Source organism: Macaca mulatta, chromosome 13 (assembly GCF_049350105.2).
Source record: "Macaca mulatta isolate MMU2019108-1 chromosome 13, T2T-MMU8v2.0, whole genome shotgun sequence".
Lineage (NCBI taxonomy): Eukaryota > Metazoa > Chordata > Mammalia > Primates > Cercopithecidae > Macaca > Macaca mulatta.
The window spans coordinates 51,271,680-51,296,460 of record NC_133418.1 but is presented as its reverse complement, the minus strand read 5'-3'; the positions used below and the strand labels follow the sequence as shown (position 1 = coordinate 51,296,460).

The following is a 24,781-nucleotide window of genomic DNA, read 5'->3' as shown; positions in this document are numbered from 1 at the left end:
AAGAGAGAAGAGTTGATCACCTATTGGTTTCAGCTTACATAGGGAAAGAGAAGCCAGAAGAGTTGTTATTCTAGGAGAAAATAAACAGAGATTTGTTTATGATGTTGATTAGATGAGGTGGGAATAAGTTATTGAGAGCACTAGAAGAATAGGCAATTTTTGGTTAGATTGAATAAGTAGATTTAAATGAGGAACAGTTTGAAGAGTGATGAAATCCATTAAATAGCCCTGGGATTGGATGGTAGAAATTGAATAATAATTACTGGAGTAAATAAAATTTTGGGTCAGGTACAGTGTCTCAAGCTTGTAATCTCAGTACTTTGGGAGACTGAGGTGGCAGGTTCACTTGGAAGATTTTGGAAAGGATTGGTATTAATTGTTTTTGAATAGAAATTACTGTGAAACTACCTGGGCTGTTCTTGTAGGAAGTTTTTAAATTACTAATTTCATCTCTTTCCTTGCCATAAGTCTATTTAGATTTTACATTTTTCATGAATCAGCTTTTGCAATTTGTGTCTTAAATAGAACTTGTCCATTTAGCTAGGCTGTCTGTTTACATATATCTGTTCATAGTATTCCCATGTAATCCCTTTCAAGTCAGTAAGGTTAGCTACAATGCCCTCTCTTTCATTCCTGATTTTAGTAACTTAAGTTTTCCCCTTCTTTTTTTCTCCCTTTGGTGAATCTAGTTAAATTTTGTCAATTTTGCTGATTATTTCAAATAAGCTGGTTTATTGTTTCTAATCTTTATTTTTCTTTTCTGATGTTTGTTTCATTTTTTTTCATTCTAGTCATTATTTTTCCTTCATTCCATTTGCTTTGGGTTTAGTTTGCACTTTTTTTCTGTTTTTTTAAGGTGTACAGTTAGGTTATTGATTTAAGCTCTTTCTTATTATTATTACAAGTATGTGTAAAAATTGATAAATTCCTAACCGCTGTGTTAGCTGCATGCCCGAAGTTTTGGCTTATTATATTTTTGTTTTAATTCATCTAAACTTATTTTCTAGTTTACATTGTGATTTTTCTGCATTTACCCTTTGGTTATTTAGGAATGTGTTGTTTAATTTCCTTCTGTTATTATGTTTCACCTGATTCCATTTTGGTTGGAAAACATACTTTGTATGATTTGTCTTTTTAAGTTTTATTGAGGCTTATTTTATGTTTTAACATGTAGTTTATTCTGTAGAATGTACAGTTTGTACTTGAGAAGAATGTGTATTCTGCTGTTGTTAGGTGGTGTGTTCTATAGATGTCTCTCAGCTCTATTGGGTTGGGTTTAGGTGTTCAAGTCTTCTGTTTCCTTGTTGGTCTTCTGACTGTTTTCTCCATTTTCAAAAGGAGGGTATTGAAGTCTTCAACTCTTATTGTTTGTCTTTCTCCCTTTTTTTCTCTCAGATTTGCTTCACATATTTTGACATTATGATGTTAGATCCATGTATTTTTATAATTGTTATATATTCCTGATGAATTGACCTTTTTTTTTTTTTTGGAGACAGTCTTGTTCTGTTGCCCAGGCTGAAATGCAGTGCATGGCTTACTGCAACCTCTGCCTCCTGGGTTCCAGTGACTCTTGTGCCTCAGCCTCCTGAGTAGCTGGGACTGTAGGCGTGTGCCATCACGTCCAACTAATTAGAATTGACCTTTTAATTGTTATAAATTGTTCCTCCTTATTCCGAGTAACTTTTTTTTTGTTTTAAAGTCTGTTTGTCTTAGGTTAGAATAGACACTTCAGCTCTTATGGTTGCTGTTTGTATGGTTTATCTTTTAAAATCACTCTACTTTCAACCTATTTGTATTTTTTAAATAAAAAATGATGTATCTGCTGTAAAGAGCATATAGTTAAATCTTGGGTGTTTAATTATAAAATTCTATCTAATTATTTTTGCCTTGTGATATGATTATTTAATCTGTTTGCATTTAATGTCATTATTGATGTGATTGGATTCACATTTTCTGGCTTACATTTGGTTTCTCATGTGTCTTGTATCTTTTTTCTTCTCTGTTCCTCTTTAATTATTGCATGAAGTGAATATTTTCTAGTATGACACTTTCAGTTTAATTTTTTAAATGATTTTCTAGGTGGTTTTTTTTTAAGTTATATTCTTAGTGGTTACTCTGGGGCTTATAATATTTATCTTATCAGAATATACTTCTGATTTATACTAACTTAATTCTAGTGTGATACAGAAACTTTACTCCTATATAGCTTTATTCCCTCTTTTTTTTTTTGGTGTCATTATTATACAGACTACTCACACACATGTATAAATGCCTTTAAGTTTTTTTGTTTTTTGTTTTTTGTTTTGGTTTTGTTTTTAGTTGGGGACTTGCTCTGTTGCCCAGGTTGGATTGCAGTGGCATGATCATAGCTCACTCTAACCTGGGCTCAAGTGATCCCCCTGCCTCAGTCTCCTCTGTCGTGAGGACCATAGGTGTGTACCACTACACTGAGCTAATTTTTCAAAAAAATTTTTTTGTAGAGATGGGATCTCACTACATTATTGGTCTCGAATTCCTGGGCTCAAGCAGTCCTCCCACCTTGGCCTCTCAAAGTGCTAGGATTATACATGTAAGCCACCATGCCCAGCTGCTTTATATATTTTCAAATTGCTTTTAAAATCAGTTAAGAGAATACAGGAAATGAAGCATATCTTTTTGTAGTTACTGATGTAATTATTTTTACTAGCACTATTTGTTTTGTTATGAAAATGTTACTACTATCTGGTGTTACTTGTTTTTCAGCCTATGGAACTTTCTATATTCTTGTAAGGTGGATCTGCAAGTTCCCTGTTTTTGTGTATCTGGCATGTTTTTATTTCATCTTTTTGAGAGAGAGTTTTGCTGGGGTTGGAATTCTTGGTTGACAGTCTTTTTCTTTTCAGCACTTTGAATATGCCTCTTCACTATCTTCTGGCCTCCATAGTTTTGGATGAGAAGTCAGCTATTACCTTATTCATGTTCTCTTGTATGTAATTTGTTTTCTCTTGTTGCTTCCAAGATACATTCTTTGTCTTTCACTTCAGTATCTTGGTTATAATGTGTCTCCCTGTGGATCTCTGTGCTTATTCTACTTTGAGCTCACTGAACTTGTCAGATGTATAGTTAATATCTTTTATCTAATTTGGGAAGTTTTCAGCCATCATTTCTTTGAGGATTTTTTCTGCTTCTTTCTCATTTTTCCCCAGTTATCATCTCTTGCATCGCAATCCACATATATCAGGACCCTTAATCTTGTCTCACTGGTCTCTCAGCCTTTGTTTGTTTTTCTTCATTCTTTTTTCTGTCTCTTCTTCAGTTTGCATAATCTCTATTCATTTATCTTGATGTTTGCTGATTTTTTTCTTCTGTCTGTCCATATCTACTGTTGAGCCTCTAGTGAATTTTTCACTTCAGTTACTGTACTTTTCAGCCTTAGAATTTCCATTTTGTTATTTTCTAGGTTCTGTCTTTTATTCTGTATTTGATGTGACTTTGCTGTCATACCTACCTTTAATTCTTTAAGCATACTTTTCTTCCCTTTGAACATGTTTATAATAGCTGCTTTTAATTGTTAGTGGCTAAGCCCAATGCGTGGGCCCTCTGAAAGGCAGATTTGCCTATTTTGTTCCCCCTGTGAAGAGGTCACACTTACTTTTGCACGTCTTACTTTTCTGTTGTTCTAAACTGGGCATTTTGGATAATATCTTGTTGCAACTCTGGATATTGATCCCTTCTCTGGGCTGGTAATGTTTGATATTTTTGTTGTTTAGTTATTTAGTGTCTGGTTTGGATTAGTTCTTAATTGCTCACCACCAGGATCTTCATTGTTTTCGCCAGTGTCCTTAGGCTTGAGCTTTTTATGCTCTGTTTCAAATAAAGTCATTCTCCTTATGGAGATGTGTGGAGCTCTCTGTTCTTATGGCTTGCCTCTCCTGGGCAGAAGCTTTGCGGCACTGCTCTGTATCTGGGGGCAGGTTCATTAGTCTACTTCTCTTGGAATAACACACCCCTTCTCTATGATTGTGATACTGAAAGGGGTAGTAGTTAGTCCCTGTGCTTAGATTGCCTCTCCTGGAGTGGACCCTCACTCTACCTATGAGCTGGGGTAGGGGTGATTAGAGCTTAGTATTTTCAGCTTGGAATAAATCTTCCACTCTGTAAGTGGGGACTGGGTGCAGGTCGGTTGCTTCTTGTGTTCTTTTTCTCTTATTAGCAAACATCAGCAACCAGTGTTCTTTCTTTGCAGCCTTTCTCCCATGACATCCCTTCTGTTCTGCCTTACCTTATGATTTATATCTACTGATGTACCCAGGTGTACCATTTTAATTATTTGGTTAAAATGGTACATCTCATTTCTACCAGTAAGATCCTGAGCTCCTCAGTTATCTCTCAGAATAGTATTGTGGTGTATGGGCTGACATTAAGATTTAATATTATGCGCAGTCTTGACATCTGAAATTGCGAGGTCCTCAAAGGGCCTAACCACAAGTTTACCTGCCAGATATGCCCTCCCCTCTGTGGGAGACGCTTCCTACACAGCCAGTTCTTCTATCAACGAGACCAACTGCCAACTGTATTCTAATTTATCCAAACTTGTTTCCAGTTTATCTTGTAATTTAAACTATTCAAATTATGTTAAGTGTAGCTACTCTACCTGATATGTAAATTATCTTAACTCATACTTTGGAGCCAATTTGAGATGAAGCTTGGCAGTCACTTTCTTCTTGTTATGAAATAGGACCCAGAGGTTTGCCAATAAAAAGTAAGAAATCAGGGCAACTAATATCAAGGGACCATTTCAATACAATATGAATCAAACATGGACATAAATATTTCTTTCATTTGCCTCCTCTTCACCCTATTGATGAGGGAGGGATTCCTGGTACTCAGCCTAATAGATTTCCATCCCATGCTAACCTGTGAAATTATTCAAACAAGCCAATCACATCCTCCTACAGAAATAAAAAAAATCACCCTCTCTTCTTGCTACTGTAAGGCTGCCTCCCAGTTTCTGTTTACTCATTCTGTTCACATGTACAACCCCCATGTGGCCCTGCATGACCTGGTATCTTCCCCAGCTGTGAGTATATGTGACTAATAAATACCGTCAGTCTCCTCTGTCCAGTGTTGTATTTAGCCAATCCAGAACCATCAAGCAGGAATCCCTCCTTCATCAATAGGGTGAAGAGGAGGCAAATGAAAGAAATATTTATGTCTATGTTTGATTCATATTGTATTGAAATGGTCCCTTGATATTAGTTGCCCTGATTTCTTATTGGCAAACCTCTGGATCCTATTTCATAACAAGCAGAAAGTGACTGCCGAGCTTCATCTCAAATTGGCTCCAAAGTATGAGTTAAGATAATTTACATATCAGGTAAAGTAGCTACACTTAACATAATTTGAATAGTTTAAATTACAAGATAAATTGGAAACAAGTTTGGATCTGGATTGTTGAAAAAGAATTGGTGACACCATTAGAAAGTAGGGTAGTCAATTTAGTTTTGGACATACTGAGTTTGATTTGTCAGGAGATCATTTGGTTTGAAGTGTCTTCAAAGCCGATTGAACAAATGGGAAATAGGAAATACAAATTTGGAAGATCTTAAATAATTCATGATTAAAATTATGCCATAAGAGTAGTTAAGCTTTCTGAAGGAGCATTGGTAGAGAGAAAAGCAAAATGTCAAGGATTAGTACCTCATGGAATACAATAGCAGAAAGAGGCCAATAGAAAATACCAAAAAGGACAGATACTTTGTTTAAATTCTTACTCTGATTTAGTTCTTACCTCTTCAGTTTCCATTTCCATTTCTTAGTGCCTTTACCATGTCACACTGGATTTCATTGCACGTACATTTAGGATTGCTATGTCTTCTTGGTGATTGATCCTTTATCATTATGTAAGATTCCTCTTTGTCCCTAGTAATTTTCTTTGTTCTGAAGATTATCTTATATAGCCACTCCTACATAATAGTTCTTTTCTTTCTTCTTCTTCCTCTTCTTCTTCTCCCCCTCCTCCTCCTTTTCTTCTTCTTTCTTCTTCCTCCTCCTCCTCTTTCTTCCTCTTCTTCCTCCTCCTCCTCCTCCTCCTCCTCCTTCTTCTTCTTCTTCTTCTCCTTCTTCTCCTTCTCCTTCTCCTTCTTCTTTTTTTTTTTTTTTTTTTTTTTAAAGAGATAAGGTCTCACTCTGTTGCCCAGGCCGGAGTGCAGTGATATGATCATAGCTCACAGCATCCTTGAATTCCTGGGCTCAGGCAGTCCTTCTGTCTCACCCTCTGAGTAGCTAGGACTATAGATGCACCCTACCATGCCCAGCTAATCTTTTTTTTTTTTTTTTTTTTGTAGAGACAAGGTCTTGCTATGTTGCCCAGGCTGGTTTTCAGCTCCTGGCCTTTCAAAGCCTGATCCTCCCATCTTGACTTTCCAAAGTGCTGGGATTACAGGCATAAGCCACTATACCCAGCCTTTTAATCTGTCTTTTAGTTTCAGTCTTCCTATGTCATTGTGTTTGAAGTGAATTTTTTTGTAGACATCATGTAATTGGGTCATTTAAAAAAAAATCCACTCTGCTAATATCTGTATTTTAGTTTGTTTGTTTATTTATTTTGGGATGGAGTCTTGCTCTGTCACCAGGCTGGAGTATAGTGGTGTGACCTCGGCTCACTGCAACCTCTGCCTCCCAGGTTCAAGCGTGCCTCCCTGCCTCAGCCTCCCAAGTAGCTGGGACTACAGGCGCACACCACCATGCCTGGCTAATTTTTGTATTTTTAGTGGGGACAGGCTTTCACCATGTTGGCCAAGATGGTCTCGATCTCTTGACCTTGTGATCCACCCGCCTTGGTCTCCCAAAGTGCTGAGATTATAGACGTAGTTTGTTTATTTAGATAGTTTATACCTGAAGTTAATATTGATCTATTATGCCTTAAGTCTGCAATTTTATTATTTATTTTCACTTTATTCCTGTTTCTCTTGTCTTGCCTTACTATGAGTTTCATGAACATATTTTAGAATTTTACTTTATTTATTTTTATTGTTTATTTATTTATTAATTTATGAGATGGAGTCTCGCTCTGTCGCCCAGGCTGGAGTGCAGTGGCACGATCTTGGCTCACTGCAAGCTTCATCTCCCGGGTTCACGCCATTCTTCTACCTCAGCCTCCCAATTAGCTGGGATTACAGGTGTGTGCCATCAGGCCCGGCTAATTGTTTTGTATTTTTGGTAGAGATGGGGTTTCACCATGTTGGCCAGCTGGTTTCAAACTCTTGACCTCTAGTGATCCGCCTGCATCAGCCTCCCAAAGTGCTAGGATTATAGGCGTGAGCCACCGAGCCCGGCCCTTGGAGTGGATTTCTTTGGGTTTCCTGTTTGGAGCTGACTTACCTTCTTTAATCTATAAGTTTATGTCTCCTCAAATTTGGAATGTTTTCAGACTTTATTTCTTTGAACTTAACTCATCTTGTTTGCATCATTTGATTGTCTTCTCCCTCTCTATCGCGTTCACACTCTCTCCCTCTCTGTCTCTGTCTGTCTCTCTCTCTCGGCTCACTGCAACCTCTGCCTCCTGGGTTCAAGCGATTCTTGTGTCTCAGCCTCCCGCGTAGCTGGAATCTTAGGTGTGTACCACCACGCCCAGCTAATTCTTTGTATTTTTAGTAGAGACGGGGTTTCACCATGTTGGCCAGGCTGGTCTTGAACTCCTGACCTTAAGTGATCCACCCACCTCAGCCTCCCAAAGAGCTGGGATTACAGGTGTGAGCAACCACAGCCAGCCTTGATTGTCTTTTCTCAATCAATTTGTGATTTTCCTGGTTCTTAGTGGTAAAAACAAGTTTTGATTATATCCTGGACATTTTGGATATTATGTTAGGAGACTTTGATTCCTATTTATAATCTTCTGTTTAGCAGGCAGGTGCTCTATTTAGGTTTTCCATGTAGGTTCTGGCCTATTTATGTGGCTGTGATCCCAAAGATAATTTAGTTTTCAGGGTAGTTGCATTCTGGTCTATTTCAGTGGTACCACTGAGGCTCCCACTCAGTCCCTGTTGGTGATGCTTATGTGGGTGGAATGGTCTTCCTCAAGGCCTGCTGCTGCTGTGTGGGAAGGGGGAGATGCTAACCCGCAGAGTAGAGAACATTTCCCTGGGCCTGCCCCTGGACCACCTGGTGTCAGTGGGTCACCCACTTGATTCTTGTTGATGGCATTCATGGAGTTAGAAAATGCTTTTCTAGGCCTCCTGATGCATCTAGGTAGGATGCTGGGCCCTGGGATGGAGAACATTTCCTTGAACCTACTCTCTGGGTTTCTCAGTGCTAGTGGACTTCCCATTCAATTTTTGCCAGTGCCACTGGGGAAGGAAAGTGGCTACCTGGGCTGCCTTTTACCACAGGAGAATTAGGAGATGGTGGACCTAGGTCTCCTTTTGTTGCTGGCTAGAGGACAGGGAGATGCCAAATCTGTTGGGACTCTCCGCCTGGTTTCTGCTGACACTACAGTTCAGGTGGTGCAAGCTTACCTGTTGCTGCTGGGTCGGAGTAGGGTGTGGGGAAATGGGACTGTCTGCTAAGTCTGCTGGGCTGCCCATTTCTTGGTCCTTGGGCTATTGACAGCAGGCTTTTCTTGGACTTCTTTCCGCCCTCCTTCCTTCCCTTTCTCCTTCCCACTATTCCTATTCCTATTTCTATTTCTGGCCTTAGTTCCACAGTGTAGGCCTCTCCAGAGTCCAGCCTCAGATATGACAGTTAAAAAGAAAACTGAGAAAGTAATTGCCATGTTGTTCTCCAGTCTGGAGGTCCTTAGCCAGTCTGCCTTTCACTTTCTACCTTTCAGTCTTTATCTGATTGGCTTTTGGTTTCTAGGGAAATGGAGGGAAAAGCAAATTTGTGTCATTTTGTCAGGGAACAGAAGACAACTGGAGTTTCGAAAACTTGACTTCGATGTGCTATTGTCTTTGGTTGTTGGTAGAAATAATCATACGGGGGAAGTGAGGTAAAGGTCTTTCTCAGGCAATATTGAATAAACTCAGGGATCTCAAGCCACAGAATGTGGGGACACCTATGCCATGAAACTTTCCTAACTTTTCTAAAATCTGTAGTCCCCATCCTGAACTATTAATAATAGCTGACATTTATTGCTTGTTCACATTGCTAAGCATTTTACATATTATTATTGTAATGTACATTAGTTATATAATACAGGTTGAGCGTCCCTAATCTGAAAATCCGCAATCCAAAATAGTCCAAAATCTGAAACTTTTTGACTGCTGATGTGATATTCAAAGGAATTACTCATTAGCGCATTTTGGATTTCAGATTTTTGGATTAGGTATGCACAGTGTATTCTTTTATCATATTATTATGCCATATTGTTTTATATTTGTATCTGACTTACGATGATGGGCGCTGCTATTATTCTATTTGCTATCTGAGCAAAATGAAACTTAGAGAAATTAAGTGACTTGCCCAAAGTCCCACTTTCTCTAAGAGGATTTTGATAGCTTCATTCCATATTGTTCTCTCTGTTTTTGAAGTTTTGAATGCCTTTATAACCTTACCATAAACATATCACACCATCAGTTTATACAAATTCTTTCTCAGAGAGGGCACCAATTTAATTTCTATTATATACTTAACACAAATCTTGGCATATGATAAAGGCATGAAAGAGTCTCGATGATTGTTTCCTAACTTAAGAGTTCATCGGTTAGTGGTACGGTACTGGCTGCCTCAGCTTGTTTACAGCATCAGGTAGTGACATAGTAGGAAACAATGCTTTGTGCAAGAAAGGATTTTAACTTCTTCCTAGGTAATATCAACACCCAGGGCTTCAGTTATTTTCTATGACTGATGACTTCCAATTGTAGGACTCTATCTAGATATATCTTACACTCCAAATGTTTGTATCTGACTACTATGGAATGTCTTCATTTGGATGTCCCAAAGGCATCTTAATGTCAGAACTTTAAAAATGGAACCAGTCATCTCTTTAAACCTACTCTTCCTTCTCTATTTCTTTTCAGGGAATGAGTGTCTACTTATTAGCCAAGCTAGAAACTTGTATTCTTCTTTCCCCCTCATCCCTGCCCAATCACTCAATCCCGTTGCTTCTGACTATCAGACTCCCATTCTCTTTTCTGAATTACTGCATTAGTAATGGAAAACTGATCATCTTCTCTGCCACTCATTTTTTGTATTAAGCGAAACTAGTCTGTTTACAGGGCAGACTTGATAATGTCACTTCCTAGTTTGGAGTTCTTGCTTTCCATTGTTAACCTCAGGGTAAATTCTAAACTCCTTAGTACATAGTAGAAGGTCCCTGCTTACCTTCGTAGCCTTATACTTGCCTCTTTTTTCATAGTGAACTACTGTCATTTCTTCATGATGTAGACCCTCTTGTCTCCTTGATCTCATAGATGCTATTTTCTCTACTTGGAATGCTTCCCTATTCTTTATATGCCCATTTTTGCCTCATTTCTGGTTTTATCCTTTCATTCTGAGCTTTGCTGTCTTTCAGGAAAATGTTTCTGTTTTTTGCTGTTCACCATGACTCTTTAAGAAAGAGCCAGATACTCCTTATATATGTTACTATAGTGTCCTGTAAACAACCTCCCTAATCATTGCCCTTACACTGAATTTAGTAATTGCTTTTTTTCACTTGTTTCTATCTCCCACAGGACTTTAAGCTCTTTGAGGGTAGAGCTGGGGCTTTGCTAATATATATATTTTTGCACCTGGCCGTGAAAGCTGCTCAATAAGTATCTGTTGAATGACTTAATGAATCGATGAATATTAAATGATTAATGTGCCTGGGTAGACTGGAGAGGGGTAGAATAAGATGGTAGGTTTTGTATTTTGGCAGGGATCAGTTCTCAAGAAAGTGGATCAAATAAATGTAATATCATATTTCATTGACTATGTGTCAGTTGTAATGAAAGCCTATGGATTAGTGTCTTATCACTATTTTATTGATCTCTAACATGAGGCTGTGTCTCTATGACTTGAATGGCCTATATGTCTTACTTTATGTTGTTTGGTGGGTATTGGGGTTTATGTTCCCTGCCTCTAAACCTAATTGATTTTTCTATTAGTTTTCCTGCCATAATTTTTATTGATGCCCAGTCTTTTGTTTAACCTTACTACCTTAGGTTGTTATTTGTTGGGTATCTTCTCCCTTGAAGATGCAAGTTACTCAGGGCAGGGAGGGAACCTGAGTGTGGCTCAGAGTAAGGGAGGACTTTAGTTTGGGGCAGGACTTTGAAGGGTTCTGTTAAAGATGAGGAGCCTAGAAGCAGGATCTGAAATTACATCATCTCCTGTCCCAGAGGGAACTTCTTTGAGTTAGGGGTGCACCTATCAGGGTGGTTTGATGACTGGGCATTACTAGGACTAGGGTATAACTTTCCCAGGGTTATTCTGTTAGGAAGTAGTGTTTGGGATTTGATGTTTGAGTACCGGGTTCATGAACTTTTCATAACACCAGCAGTTCATTAGCTTTTTGAAACCCCTGCCCACTTAGGAATGAGGAAGAGTGTATAACGCACTTAACCTAACAATTCCTGCTTTCACATTGAAAAAGAACTTAGTGATAGCAACAACAAAATTAGGAATTAAATCATAGGCTATAGTGTTAGCTTGTATATGTGATTTTTGTGTTATAAAATAGTGCCCTATTATCTTTTGAAACTAAGCAATTTTATTACATTTAACTTGATTTTGTATTGCAAGTTATTTAAATGGCATACATTTATCAACAGGACGACATTAATGAATTATCAGTATGCAGGAACTTTGGAAGGGTTATATTTACATCCGCTGTGCTAATAAGAGTATCAAAAATTCCTGTTTGAACTGTGATATACTTGTGTTATAGTTTAGTTATGAGAGAATATAGTTTAAGATGATGAATGTTGAAGTAAACATCTATGAGTTTACTGAGGGATTAACCAAATACAGCAAAATTAAAATTAGTTATCAATAATTAATAATTAGGAACTTACAAAAATGATATAGTAATTAGAAAGCAAGAATAACAGCAATGATGACAAAGACCCATTTAAAATATCACTGGTGTCCTTTTAAAAACTACATGAATTTGAGTTTACTTCTCTGTACACACAATAGGTGCTTTTGCCAGACTTCTTTTTTAAAAAACTTTTTTATTTTTAATTTTTATGAGAACATAGTAGGTGTATATATTTATGGGGTACATGAGATATTTTGACACAAACATATGATATGCAATAATCACATCAAGGTAAATGGTGTATCTGTCACCTCAAGCATTCATTATTTCTTTATGTTGTGAAAAGTACAGTTACACTCTTTTAATTTAAAATGTGTTATAAATAATTGTTGACTGTAGTCACCCTGTTGTACTATATCATATTCTAGAGCTTATTCATTCTAACTACATTTTTGTACCCATTAACCATCCTCCCCGCTACCTTCCTAGCCCCATTACAGACTTATTAGTGACTGAATTAGAGGGCTCAAAATTAGAGCTATAGTAATTTATTTGTGTGTGCTAGTATTAAAACCCATAATAATTCACTTGGAATGATTACTGGTAAGAGGCTCTTAGTCATATGTAAAATGGAAGTATGGAATTGTACCTCATTTTGTCTGTAAGAAATAAAGGGCTCGCTTATTCTTCTTACGCCAGTATATACTTGGGGAAATAAAACCGTACTGTCTTTATCACCCAAGGAAGCCTTCTGTGTTACTAAGCACCTTAGTATGGAGAAGAGTTCTTGAGTAAGTTGTACCCAGTTGTTAGTCTTAATGTCATCTCTAGGAGGCATACAGTTCCGACGAATATACAACTTTGGTATAGTATAGTATAGTCTTTTTCTGGCAGCCATGTTCCTCTTCTTGGTCGAAACTTACCTCTTCAACTCACCCCTACTTATGAAAATGAATCTCCAAAGATTTGATCAGTATATAGTAATATTGTAACACTCACGCTTAGTGTATTCTTCTTTCCCAGGGCTGAGAGAATAATAAGCACTCTAAAAACATACCATTTTTCATCATGAACTCCTTACTTACATAGACATATTTTAAAATTCATAATTAGTGGATTTGTGATCACCATTCTTCTGACAGTTTGACATATATGTCCTTAACTTTATATAGAACTGACAAGAATTCTTCTTTAACATCATGCATCTCCTCCTGCACTTTTAACAGCTTAACCTATAGTTGTTCTTCCAGTTTTCTTTACTAATCTTTTCCTTTACCCCTGAGGTTAAGAAGACCTTATCTTATGTAACCTTCTGGATCCTTCAAGGACCTGGACTGTACATCTTAACTCCTTAGCTATTTATGTCATTTGTCCCCATTCATGGTGTCACTAATAATTTGTAATGGCCAAAGGGATGTAAAAACTTGGAGAAATTAGGAAATCATTTAGAAAAACAAGGTTCTGTTTTATTAATCTGTTTTGATTTATTAACTTCTTGAGCCTGTTCTGTTTCCTTACAAAAAACTTTTCTTATTTTCTTTAGACCCAGCAGGCAAGAACCTCACAAAATTTTGTAACCCATATTCCTTCTCAAGTTACAGTGCATGTTGCATTTTTAAATTTTTTACTTTTCTTGAAGAGTTAATACTTGATACTTCTAGTTCTTTACTTTAAAATTCACTCCTCTACCCGTTTCATTCTATATTCAGCTCCTTTGGAGCTCATCAGTGGCCATAGAAAGCCAGTCGGTTGTAGTGGAAAGAGCTCAGAATTTGGATTTAGAGTTCAAGAGTTAAAGTACCAGTTTTTGTCACTTACCCACCTACAATTCTAGAAAAACTATGTATCTTTGCACTTAAAATGTGATCTGAGGACCAATAACATTGGGCATCCCTGGGGAGCTTGTTAGAAATGCAGAATTTCAGGTCCCACCCAGACCTACTGAGTCAGAATCTGCAAGTTAACAAGATCCCAACACTGAGAAGCACTGTTACATGGTCGTCTTTGCAACTCGGTTTCCCTATACATAAAGTATGGATAATACTTGCTCTATATATCAATCATCTTAACATCATCTGACACATCATATGTTTTACCAATTTATTGTCAGCCTCCTTCTGCTGGAATACAAATAAGCTCTGCGAGGTAGGGATTATTGTCTGTTCGTTTATTGCTGTATGTAGAACAGTGCCTAGCACATAATAAGCATTCATGTATTTTGAATGAACAATGAATGAATGGACAGCTTGTCAAATCCTGTCATTTCTGTTGCAGTCACTTACTTTACACTGCTGTTTAAAACTGCTTTCATTTCATATAGAAACGTTCGTTGGATTGTGCAACCCAGATTTTTACATTCCCTTCTCACTCATCTTGAAAACTTTAAAACTGTAAACAACTTGCCATGCCATATGGAATTAAGTTCAAACTCTTCAGAGTAACCTTTAGAGTCTTTTTCAGTTTTATGTACTTAAATATATATACATTATACAGGGTGCATTTGCTGGGAGAGTCCTTCAAACTCACTGCACGCATAGCATCCCTGTAGGCCATATTGTACTGCCCCTGTGGGACTTTGGGTGCAAGAGGAACCTGTGAAAATAAGCTGATGATCCTTTGCTGTACCAGGGATCATAAAGTCTTTTGTCTCTGACTGACGACCTTATGTCTTATGCTAGCCTACAAGACACAATAACAGATTGTAAGTAGGGTGAAATCAAATCCTAGACCCAACAGCATTATCCCATCTCATTGATAATTCTCTAAAAATCCAAGTTTTAAGATCCTTATAATATTTCATCTGCTGGATATACTATTGTTTATAACCATTACTCTGTTGTTGAAGATTTAAAATATTTTTACTTTAGTTTTCTAATTAATATATTTGTGTGCAAATATTTGTCTCCTTTGATGGCTGTTTCTTTAGGATTCATTTCTAGGAGCTTTTTAAAGGCTCAAAGCTTGCGTTTTTTCAGCACATAGAATTTAAAATAGAAAATTTTATATAATATTAACAAATCTCTTTTTCTTTAGGAGATGCTTCTAAAGGAGGCATAGCTAAAGTTACTCAATCCAACTTGAAGTCAGGCATCACTACCACTCCTGTTGATTCAGACATTGGATCTCATTTATCCTTGTCCCTTGAGGACCTGTCTCAGTTGACTGTAAGTTCTCTAGAAACTACTACTGGTCAACACACCAGTACTCTCAACCAAAGGCCATTAGCAGATACTCATCTAACTGAAGAGACTCTGAAAGTCACAGCTATTCCTGAACCAGCTTACCAGAAGACTGCAACACCAACAGTACTCTCTAGTTCCCACTCACACAGGGGGAAGCCCAGTATTTTATACCAGCAGGGCTTGCCAGACAGTCATCTAACTGAAGAGGCTTTGAAAGTTTTAGCTGCTCCTGGACCAACTGATGAGACAACTGGCATACCAACTCTAACTTCTACTTCCTACTCACATAGAGAGAAGCCTGGTATTTTTTACCAACAAGAGTTACCAGAGAGTAACTTAACTGAAGAGCCTTTGAAAGTTTCAGCTGCTCCTGGCCCAGTGGAGCAGAAAACTGGAATACCTACAGTGTCCTCTACATCCCACTCACATGGAGAGGACCTCCTCTTTTTCTATCGACAGACCTTGCCAGATGGTCATCTAACTGATCAGGCTCTGAAAGTTTCAGCTATGTCTGGACCGGCTGACCAGAAGACTGGGACAGCAACAGTACTCTCTACTCCCTACTCACATAGAGAGAAGCCTGGTATTTTTTACCAACAAGAGTTCCCAGATAGTCATCAAACTGAAGAGACTCTTAAAGTTTCGTTCACTCCTGGACTAGCTGACCAGAAGACTGAGATACCAGCAGTACAGTCTAGTTCTTACTCACAGAGAGAAAAGCCTAGTATTTTGTCCTCACAGGTGTTAGCAGACAGTCGTCTACCTGAAGAGGGTCTGAACGTTTCAGCTGTTGCTGGACCAGCTGACCAGAAGACTGGCCTACCAACAGTACCCTCTAATGCATACTCACACAGAGAGAAGCTCCGTATTTTCTACCAACAGGCCTTGCTGGACAGCCAACTACCCGAAGAGGTTCTGAAAAATTCAGCTGTTTCTGGACCAGCTGACAGAAAGACGGGGACACCAACTGTAACCTCTACTTCCTCTGTGTCCTCTTCACTTGGAGAAAAGCCTGGTGCTTTCTATCAGCAGACCTTACCCAATAGTCATCTAACTGAAGAGGCTCTGAAAGTATCAGTTGTTCCTGGACCCGGTGATCAGAAGACTGGGATACCCTCAGCACCATCTAGTTTCTACTCACACAGAGAGAAGCCCGTTATTTTTTCCCAGCAGACCCTACCAGACTTTCTTTTCCCTGAAGAAGCTCTGAAGGTTTCAGCTGTTTCTGTATTGGCTGCCCAGAAGACTGGGACACCAACAGTGTCCTCTAATTCTCACTCACATAACGAGAAATCTAGTATTTTCTACCAGCAAGAGTTGCCAGACAGTGATCTACCTAGAGAATCTCTGAAAATGTCTGCTATTCCTGGACTGACTGACGAGAAGACTGTCCCAACACCAACAGTACCTTCAGGTTCCTTCTCACATAGAGAGAAGCCCAGTATTTTCTATCAGCAGGAATTGCCAGATAGTCATCCAACTGAAAAGGCTGTGAAAGTTTCAACTGGCCCTGGACCAGCTGACCAGAAGACTGAGATACCAACAATACAGTCTAGTTCTTACCCACAGAGGGAGAAGCCTAGTGTTTTTTACCCACAGGTGTTATCAGACAGTCATCTACCTGAAGAGAGTCTGAAAGTTTCAGCCTTCCCTGGACCAGCTGATCAGACGACTGACACACCAGCAGTACCCTCTACTTTCTACTCACAAAGAGAGAAGCCTGGTATTTTCTACCAACAGACCTTGCCAGAGAGTCATCTGCCTAAAGAGGCTCTGAAAATTTCAGTAGCTCCTGGACCAGCAGACCAGAGGACTGGCACACCAACTGTAACCTCAACTTCCTACTCACAATATAGAGAAAAGCCCAGCATTTTCCACCAACAGGCCTTGCCAGGTACTCATATACCTGAAGAGGCTCAGAAAGTTTCAGCTGTTACTGGACTGGGTGACCAGAAGACTTGGATACCAGGAGTACTTTCTACTTTCTACTCACAAAGAGAGAAGCCTGGTATTTTCTATCAACAGACCTTGCCAGGTAGTCATATACCTGAAGAGGCACAGAAAGGTTCAACTGTTCCTGGACCAGCTGACCAGAAGACTGGGACACCAACTCCAACCTCTACTTCCTACTCACACACAGAGAAGCCTGGTATTTTCTACCAACAGGTCTTGCCAGATAATCATCCAACTGAAGAGGCTCTGAAAATTTCAGTTGCCTATGAACCAGTTGACCAGACAACTGGCACACCAACTGCAACCTCTACTTCCTACTCACAACATCGAGAGAAGCCCAGCATTTTCTACCAACAGTCGTTGCCAAGTAGTCATCTAACTGAAGAGGCACGGAAAGTTTCAGTGGTTCCTGGACCAGCTGACCAGAAGACTGGGATACCAACTTTACCCTCTACTTTCTACTCATACACAGAGAAGCCTGGTGTTTTCTACCAACAGGTCTTGCCAGATAATCATCCAACTGAAGAGGCTCTGAAAATTTCAGTTGCCTATGAACCAGTTGACCAGACAACTGGCACACCAACTGCAACCTCTACTTCCTACTCACAACATAGAGAGAAGCCCAGCATTTTCTACCAACAGTTGTTGCCAAGTAGTCATCTAACTGAAGAGGCACGGAAAGTTTCAGTGGTTCCTGGACCAGCTGACCAGAAGACTGGGACACCAACTTCAACGTCTACTTTCTACTCACACACAGAGAAGCCTGGTGTTTTCTACCAACAGGTCTTGCCAGATAATCATCCAACTGAAGAGGCTCTGAATATTTCAGTTGCCTATGAACCAGTTGACCAGACAACTGGCACACCAACTGCAACCTCTACTTCCTACTCACAACATCGAGAGAAGCCCAGCATTTTCTACCAACAGTCGTTGCCAAGTAGTCATCTAACTGAAGAGGCGAAGAACGTTTCAGCAGTTCCTGGACCAGCTGACCAGAAGACTGGGACACCAACTTTACCCTCTACTTTCTACTCACACACAGAGAAGCCTGGTGTTTTCTACCAACAGGTCTTGCCACATAGTCATCTACCTGAAGAGGCTTTGAAAGTTTCAGTTGCTCCTGGACCAGTTGACCAAACGATTGGCACACCAACTGTAACCTCTCCTTCCAGCTCATTTGGAGAGAAGCCCATTGTTATCTACAAACAGGCCTTTCCAGATGGTCGTCTACCTGAAGAGTCTCTGAAAGTTTCAGTTGCTCCTGGACCAGTTGACCAGACAACTGGCTCACCAACTGTAACCTCTCCTTCCTACTCGCAACATAGAGCAAAGCCTGGCAGTTTCTACCAGCCGGCATTGCTAGGTAGTCAAATACCTGAAGAGGCTCTCAGAGTTTCATCTGCTCCTGGACCAGCTGACCAGACAACTGGCATACCAACCATAACCTCTACTTCCTACTCACTTGGAGAGAAGCCCATTATTATCTACAAACAGGCCTTTGCAGATGGTCATCTACCTGAAGAGGCTCTGAAAGTTTCCATTGTTTCTGGACCTACTGAAAGGAAGACTGAGATACCAACAGGACCTTTAGGTTCCAGTGCACTTGGAGAGAAGCCCCTTACTTTCTACCAGCAGGCTCTGTTAGACAGTCCTCTAAATAAAGAAGTTGTGAAAGTTTCAGCTGCTCCTGGACCAGTTGACCAGAAGACTGAGACAATACCAGTATATTCTACTCCCTACTCAAATAGGGGGAAGGCCTTCATTTTCTACCAACAGACCCTATCAGACAGTCATTTACCTGAAGAAGCTCTGAAAGTTCCACCTGTTCCTGGACCAGATGCCCAGAAGACTGAGACACCATCAGTATCCTCTAGTTTATACTCACATAGAGAGAAGCCTGTTGTCTTCTACCAACAGGCCCTGCCAGACAGTCAGCTAACTAAAGAAACTCTGAAAGTTTCAGCTGTTCCTCAACCAGCTGACCAGAAGACTGGGTTATCTACTGTAACCTCCTCTTTCTATTCACATACAGAGAAGCCTAATACTTCTTACCAACAAGAGTTGCCAGATGGTCATCTAACTGAAAAGGCTCTGAAAGTTTCAGATGTTCCTGGACCAGCTGACCAGAAGAGTGGGTTATCGACAGTAACCTCTACTTCCTACTCACACAGAGAGAAGCCCATTATTTCCTACCAGCAAGAGTTGCCACGTTTTACTGAAGCAGGTTTGAAAATTTTAAGAGTTCCTGGACCAGCTGACCAGAAGACTGGAATAAACGTCCTGTCCTCTAATTCCTACCCACAGAGAGAGCAGTCTGTCATTTCTTATCAGCAGGAGTTGCCAGATCTTACTGAAGTAACTTTGAAAGCAGTAGGGGTTCCTGGGCCTGCTGACCAGAAGACTGGGATACAAATAGCATCCTCTAGTTCCTACTCAAATAGAGAGAAGCCCAGTATTTTTCATCAGCAGGAGTTGCCAGATATTACTGAAGAAACTTTCAATGTTTTTGTTGTTCCTGGACAAGGTGACCAGAAGGCTGAGATACCAACAGTACCTCTAAGTTACTACTCACATAGAGAGAAGCCTAGTGTTATCTCTCAACAGGAGTTGCCAGACAGTCATCTCACAGAAGAGGCTCTGAAAGTTTCACCTGTTTCTATACCAGCAGAGCAGAAGACTGGGATACCAATAGGACCGTCTAGTTCCTACTCACATTCACATAAAGAGAAACTCAAGATTTCAACTGTGCACATACCAGATGACCAGAAAACTGAGTTTCCAGCAGCTACCCTTAGTTCCTACTCACAAACAGAGAAGCCCAAGATTTCAACTGTGATTGGACCAAATGACCAGAAGACTCCATCCCAGACAGCTTTTCATAGTTCCTATTCTCAAACAGTAAAGCCCGATATTTTATTTCAACAGCAGTTGCCAGATAGAGATCAAAGTAAAGGTATTCTAAAGATTTCAGCTGTCCCTGAACTAACTGATGTGAATACTGGAAAACCAATACCTCTCTCTAGTTCTTATTTTCACAGAGAGAAATCAAGTATTTTCAGTCCACAGGAATTGCCAGGTAGACATGTAACTGAAGATGTGCTGAAGATTTCAACAATTCCTGGACCACCTAGTCAGAAAACAGTATTACCAACAGCTCTTCCTAGTTCCTTTTCACACCGAGAGAAACCCGATATTTTCTATCAAAAGGATTCGCCAGATAGACGTCTAACTGAAGATGCTCTAAAGATCTCAAGTGCTCTTGGGCAAGCTGATCAAATTACTGGATTACACACAGTTCCCTCTGGTACTTACTCACATGGTGAGAATCACAAGCTTGTTTCAGAACATGTCCAAAGGCTGATAGATAATTTGAATTCTTCTGACTCCAGTGTTAGCTCAAATAATGTGCTTTTAAATTCTCAGGCTGATGACAGAGTTGTAATAAATAAACCAGAATCTGCAGGTTTTAGAGATCTTGGCTCTGAAGAAATCCAGGATGCAGAAAATAGTTCTAAAACTCTTAAGGAAATTCGGACACTTTTGATGGAGGCAGAAAATATAGCACTGAAACGATGCAATTTTCCTGCTCCCCTTGCCCCTTTCAGAGATATTAGTGATATTTCATTTATACAATCTAAGAAGGTGGTTTGCTTCAAAGAACCCTCTTCCACTGATGTATCTAATGGTGATTTGCTTCAGAGACAGCCATTCACAGAGGAAAGCCCAAGCAGCAGGTGCATACAGAAGGATATTGGCACACAGACGAATTTGAAATGCCAGAGAGGCATTGAAAATTGGGAGTTTATTAGTTCAACTACAGTAAGAAGTCCTCTACAGGAAGCAGAGAGCAAAGTCAGTATGGCATTAGAAGAAACTCTTAGGCAATATCAAGCAGCCAAATCTGTAATGAGGTCTGAACCTGAAGGGTGTAGTGGAACCATTGGGAATAAAATTATTATCCCCATGATGACTGTCATAAAAAGTGATTCAAGTAGTGATGCCAGTGATGGAAATGGTTCCTGCTCGTGGGACAGTAATTTACCAGAGTCTTTGGAATCAGTTTCCGATGTTCTTCTAAACTTCTTTCCATATGTTTCACCCAAGACAAGTATAACAGATAGCAGAGAGGAAGAGGGTGTGTCAGAGAGTGAGGATGGTGGGGGTAGCAGTGTAGACTCACTGGCTGCACATGTGAAAAACCTTCTGCAATGTGAATCCTCACTGAATCATGCTAAAGAAATACTCAGAAATGCAGAGGAAGAGGAAAGCCGGGTACGAGCACACGGTAAGAAAAAAGGTTCAGGCTTATAACCGTTATAGCTTAATAATTTGTTTAAAGTTAGATATTTATGATTTGAGGGTGCCTAGCCAATGAAAAATAAAAACAAGATCAGGAAAAAAAAAGAATTGTTAGAGTGATTATATTTCTTCTTACAATCCATAAAAAGTCTATTTAACCAATAATGTAGTTAAGTTACAGTATTAGTACCAGCCTAAATTTAGGTTCTTGTTTTTAGGAGAAGTAGATTCTGATGTATGGCAGAGAGTAAAGAGGTCGCTTGGCTCCTGAGCTCCTAAAGCTATCATGTTTCCCTAATCCTCCCATTATAGTATCCTTATTGTGAAGGCAGAAAAAGCCTCCAATTTGCTGTGCTCTAAATTGCTTTTTGGCCGGGCGCGGTGGCTCAAGCCTGTAATCCCAGCACTTTGGGAGGCCAAGACGGGCGGATCACGAGGTCAGGAGATCGAGACCATCCTGGCTAACACGGTGAAACCCCGTCTCTACTAAAAAAATACAAAAAACTATCCGGGCGAGGTGGCGGGCGCCTGTAGTCCCAGCTACTCGGGAGGCTGAGGCAGGAGAATGGTGTCAACCCAGGAGGCGGAGCTTGCAATGAGCTGAGATCCGGCCACTGCACTCCAGCCTGGGCGACAGAGCGAGACTCCGTCTCAAAAAAAAAATAAAAAAAAAAAATAAATAAATAAATATAAATAAATAAATAAATAAATTGCTTTTTGTCCTAAAACTACATATATTTTCTCTTTCCCTTTTCTAATAAAACTCTTGGTGGTGTTCTCAGACATTTGAAAAAAAATCAATGTAGTTTATACTAAAACTTGGATTAGAGGTTTAAAAGAGAATATTTACAAATCTCATTACTTTCTAATAGAATTCCATTAAAAACAAAAATCTGTAAGACAATATGGGGAATATATTTTGGGAGGCAATTTAAAAGCAATTTAGGCCTACCTAGAAATCGTCCCTTGAGGTTAACTTCCTACACTGTTCCTTGCACCTTTTTATTCTTAAAAAAAACCCTCCGAGTTGTATTTATTACTTTTATAAATTGTAATTGTAGCAGGAACTAAAGGGAGAGGCAAAGGGACTCTTGATTAGAAGGAGGATTAAGATAAACATGATTGAATACCAGATTTAAAGTGGCTTTTTTGTAGAATTATCTATAGAGCATAGCTTAAGAAAATCACACTTTGCGGTGAAATGATCTCTGTCAAGAATTTCTGATAGGTTGTCATAGTTAAGAAGACATACTAAGTATTGCGGTGGGTATTACATTGCATATATTGATGATCTTCTGTGTTCTTGCAATTGTTGCCAAATTATCACTTTTGCATTGTATTATCTCAAGTGTATGCTTTCTCTCCAGCCTGGAATCTGAAGTTCAATTTAGCACATGATTGTGGATACTCCATTTCAGAATTAAATGAAGATGACAGGAGGAAAGTAGAAGAGATCAAGGCAGAGTTGTTTGGTCATGGGAGAACAACTGACTTGTCCAAGGTATAAAAGAAATCTGGAAATGAAAAAAGTAAATATGAAAGAATGGGTGATGGAATTTGGATCTCTTACTTGGGCATCAGTTGAATTGCTGATAATATTTGGCTAAAGTGTAAGGAGCCTTTTTTGGTTTTGTTTTTGAGACAGTCTTGCTCTGTTGGCCAGGCTGAAGTGCAGCAGTGCAATCCCAGTTCACTGCAGCCTTGAACTCTTAGGCTCAAGGAATCCTCCCACCTCAGCCTCTCAAGTAACTGGGACCACGTGTGTGTACCACCCTGCTTGGCTAATTTTTAAATTTTTGGCAGAGACAGGGTCTCTCTACATTGCCCAGGCTGGTCTTGAACGCTTGGACTCAAGTGATCCTCTTGCCTTGGCCTCCCAAAATGTTGGGATTACAGGCATAAGCCACTGTGCCTAGGCGGGCATCTTAATTTTTCAAAAGTTAAGATGTAAGTATTAGATACTTACAGTCTAGATATGTGAAGTTTTTATTCATTCCAAGTTCATATTTTGAAAAATTTATCTTCTTAGAAAAGTAAGAACTGATTTGCTTGTTTTATCAATATTTTTTAGAACAGAGAAGACTGAATGTCACCGTTATTTTCTCTTGAAAGTGGTATCTTGAAATCTAGATGAAGTCCAGCTATTTTCAAATGTTTATTTTAAATGCTTGAGTACACAGCTATAATAGCTTATATATAAATGACTTTCATTTTAATAGTACATATTTTCCTTCTATTAACTATTTCATATGTAGGAAAGAGTATATATGAATCATTTATGTAAAGAATAGCAGCAAGTAAATAATAATTCCCGTATATTGACTATCCAGGTTGAGAAATAGAACATTACTAAATACTGTTGAAGTTCTTTGTTTCTCCTTTCCCAGTCATATCTTTTTTATTTCTTATTTTGATATATAATGATTTTCCTGCTCTTCAGTATGGTTTTGAACTCTATAGATGGAATCAATAAGATACATATTCTTTTGAGAACTGGGTGTTTCACACAGTCTTAGGGTTTTGAGCTGCTTCTATGTAGATGTACATAGTTTTCATTTATTCCTTATTACTGTACAGTATTTCAGTGTGTGATTACATAATAATTTATTCATTCTGTGGTTAAGACATTTTGTCTGCTATTTTGCTTAATAATAGGATATAATAATGCCTATCTTAGAGGGTTTTGGTGTGGATTATGTGAGATAATGCCTATAAAATGCTTAGTAGAATATGTGATATCTAGTTAGTACTCAATAACTGGTAGCTGTTATTACTATTATTAATCCTGTAAGAATTGATATAGTTATCATACAAGGATTTCATGGCCTGATTCATACAAAGTTTAGTTAGAAAACTATTCTCCAGTGATACAGTTTATTTGGATTATCTCAGTTTTGGAAAAGTGTTTGAAAAGTACAAATTAGATTGGATTTTAGGTTTTACATATATGCTTGTGAAAAACAAAATTGACAAAATAATAAGAATAGTAAAATGAACAGTTGGTTCTCTTAGCACCATTTGTATATATTCTGCCAAAGTGAGCACTACCCTAGCATCATTTGTTTAAAAGTACAGTTTTCTCAGTGATTTGTGTTTCCCTATTTTTAAAAATTGTTTTCTTGTGTTCATATTTCCAGATCCCTCAGCAAGCAAGTTGCCTTCCTTTGGGTAGACTCTAGTTTGTCTGTGTTTTTCTTAAAATAAGGTGTCCTGAATTAGATGAAACACAATTTCACTTCTGATCTGACCAGCATGAAATATATTTAGTGATTCTCTGTCAGTGTACTGTGAGATCTTTAATGGTCACAGCATAATTGGGCATTAAAAAAAAACAACCATATACTGCTTTCAAACCTTAAAGCTGTAGGAAAAAAGCAAAACAAAACCAAACCAAAAACCATGAACT

At 38.9% G+C, this 24,781-nt stretch overlaps 1 protein-coding gene across 4 annotated transcripts in view; it reads left to right on the top strand.

Moving 5' to 3' along the window:
- ALMS1 (ALMS1 centrosome and basal body associated protein) overlaps positions 1-24,781 on the top strand; it is a 218,818-nt gene that overhangs the window by 52,553 nt on the left and 141,484 nt on the right. For 2 of the 4 annotated variants that reach the window (XM_077959164.1, XM_015112656.3), the window contains 2 exons: positions 14,975-21,361; positions 22,743-22,876. In XM_077959164.1, coding sequence (XP_077815290.1) covers positions 14,975-21,361; positions 22,743-22,876 — 6,521 coding nt within the window. The remainder of the gene's footprint in view (positions 1-14,974; positions 21,362-22,742; positions 22,877-24,781) is intronic. The other 2 variants (XM_077959165.1, XM_077959166.1) reach the window with 2 other exon arrangements.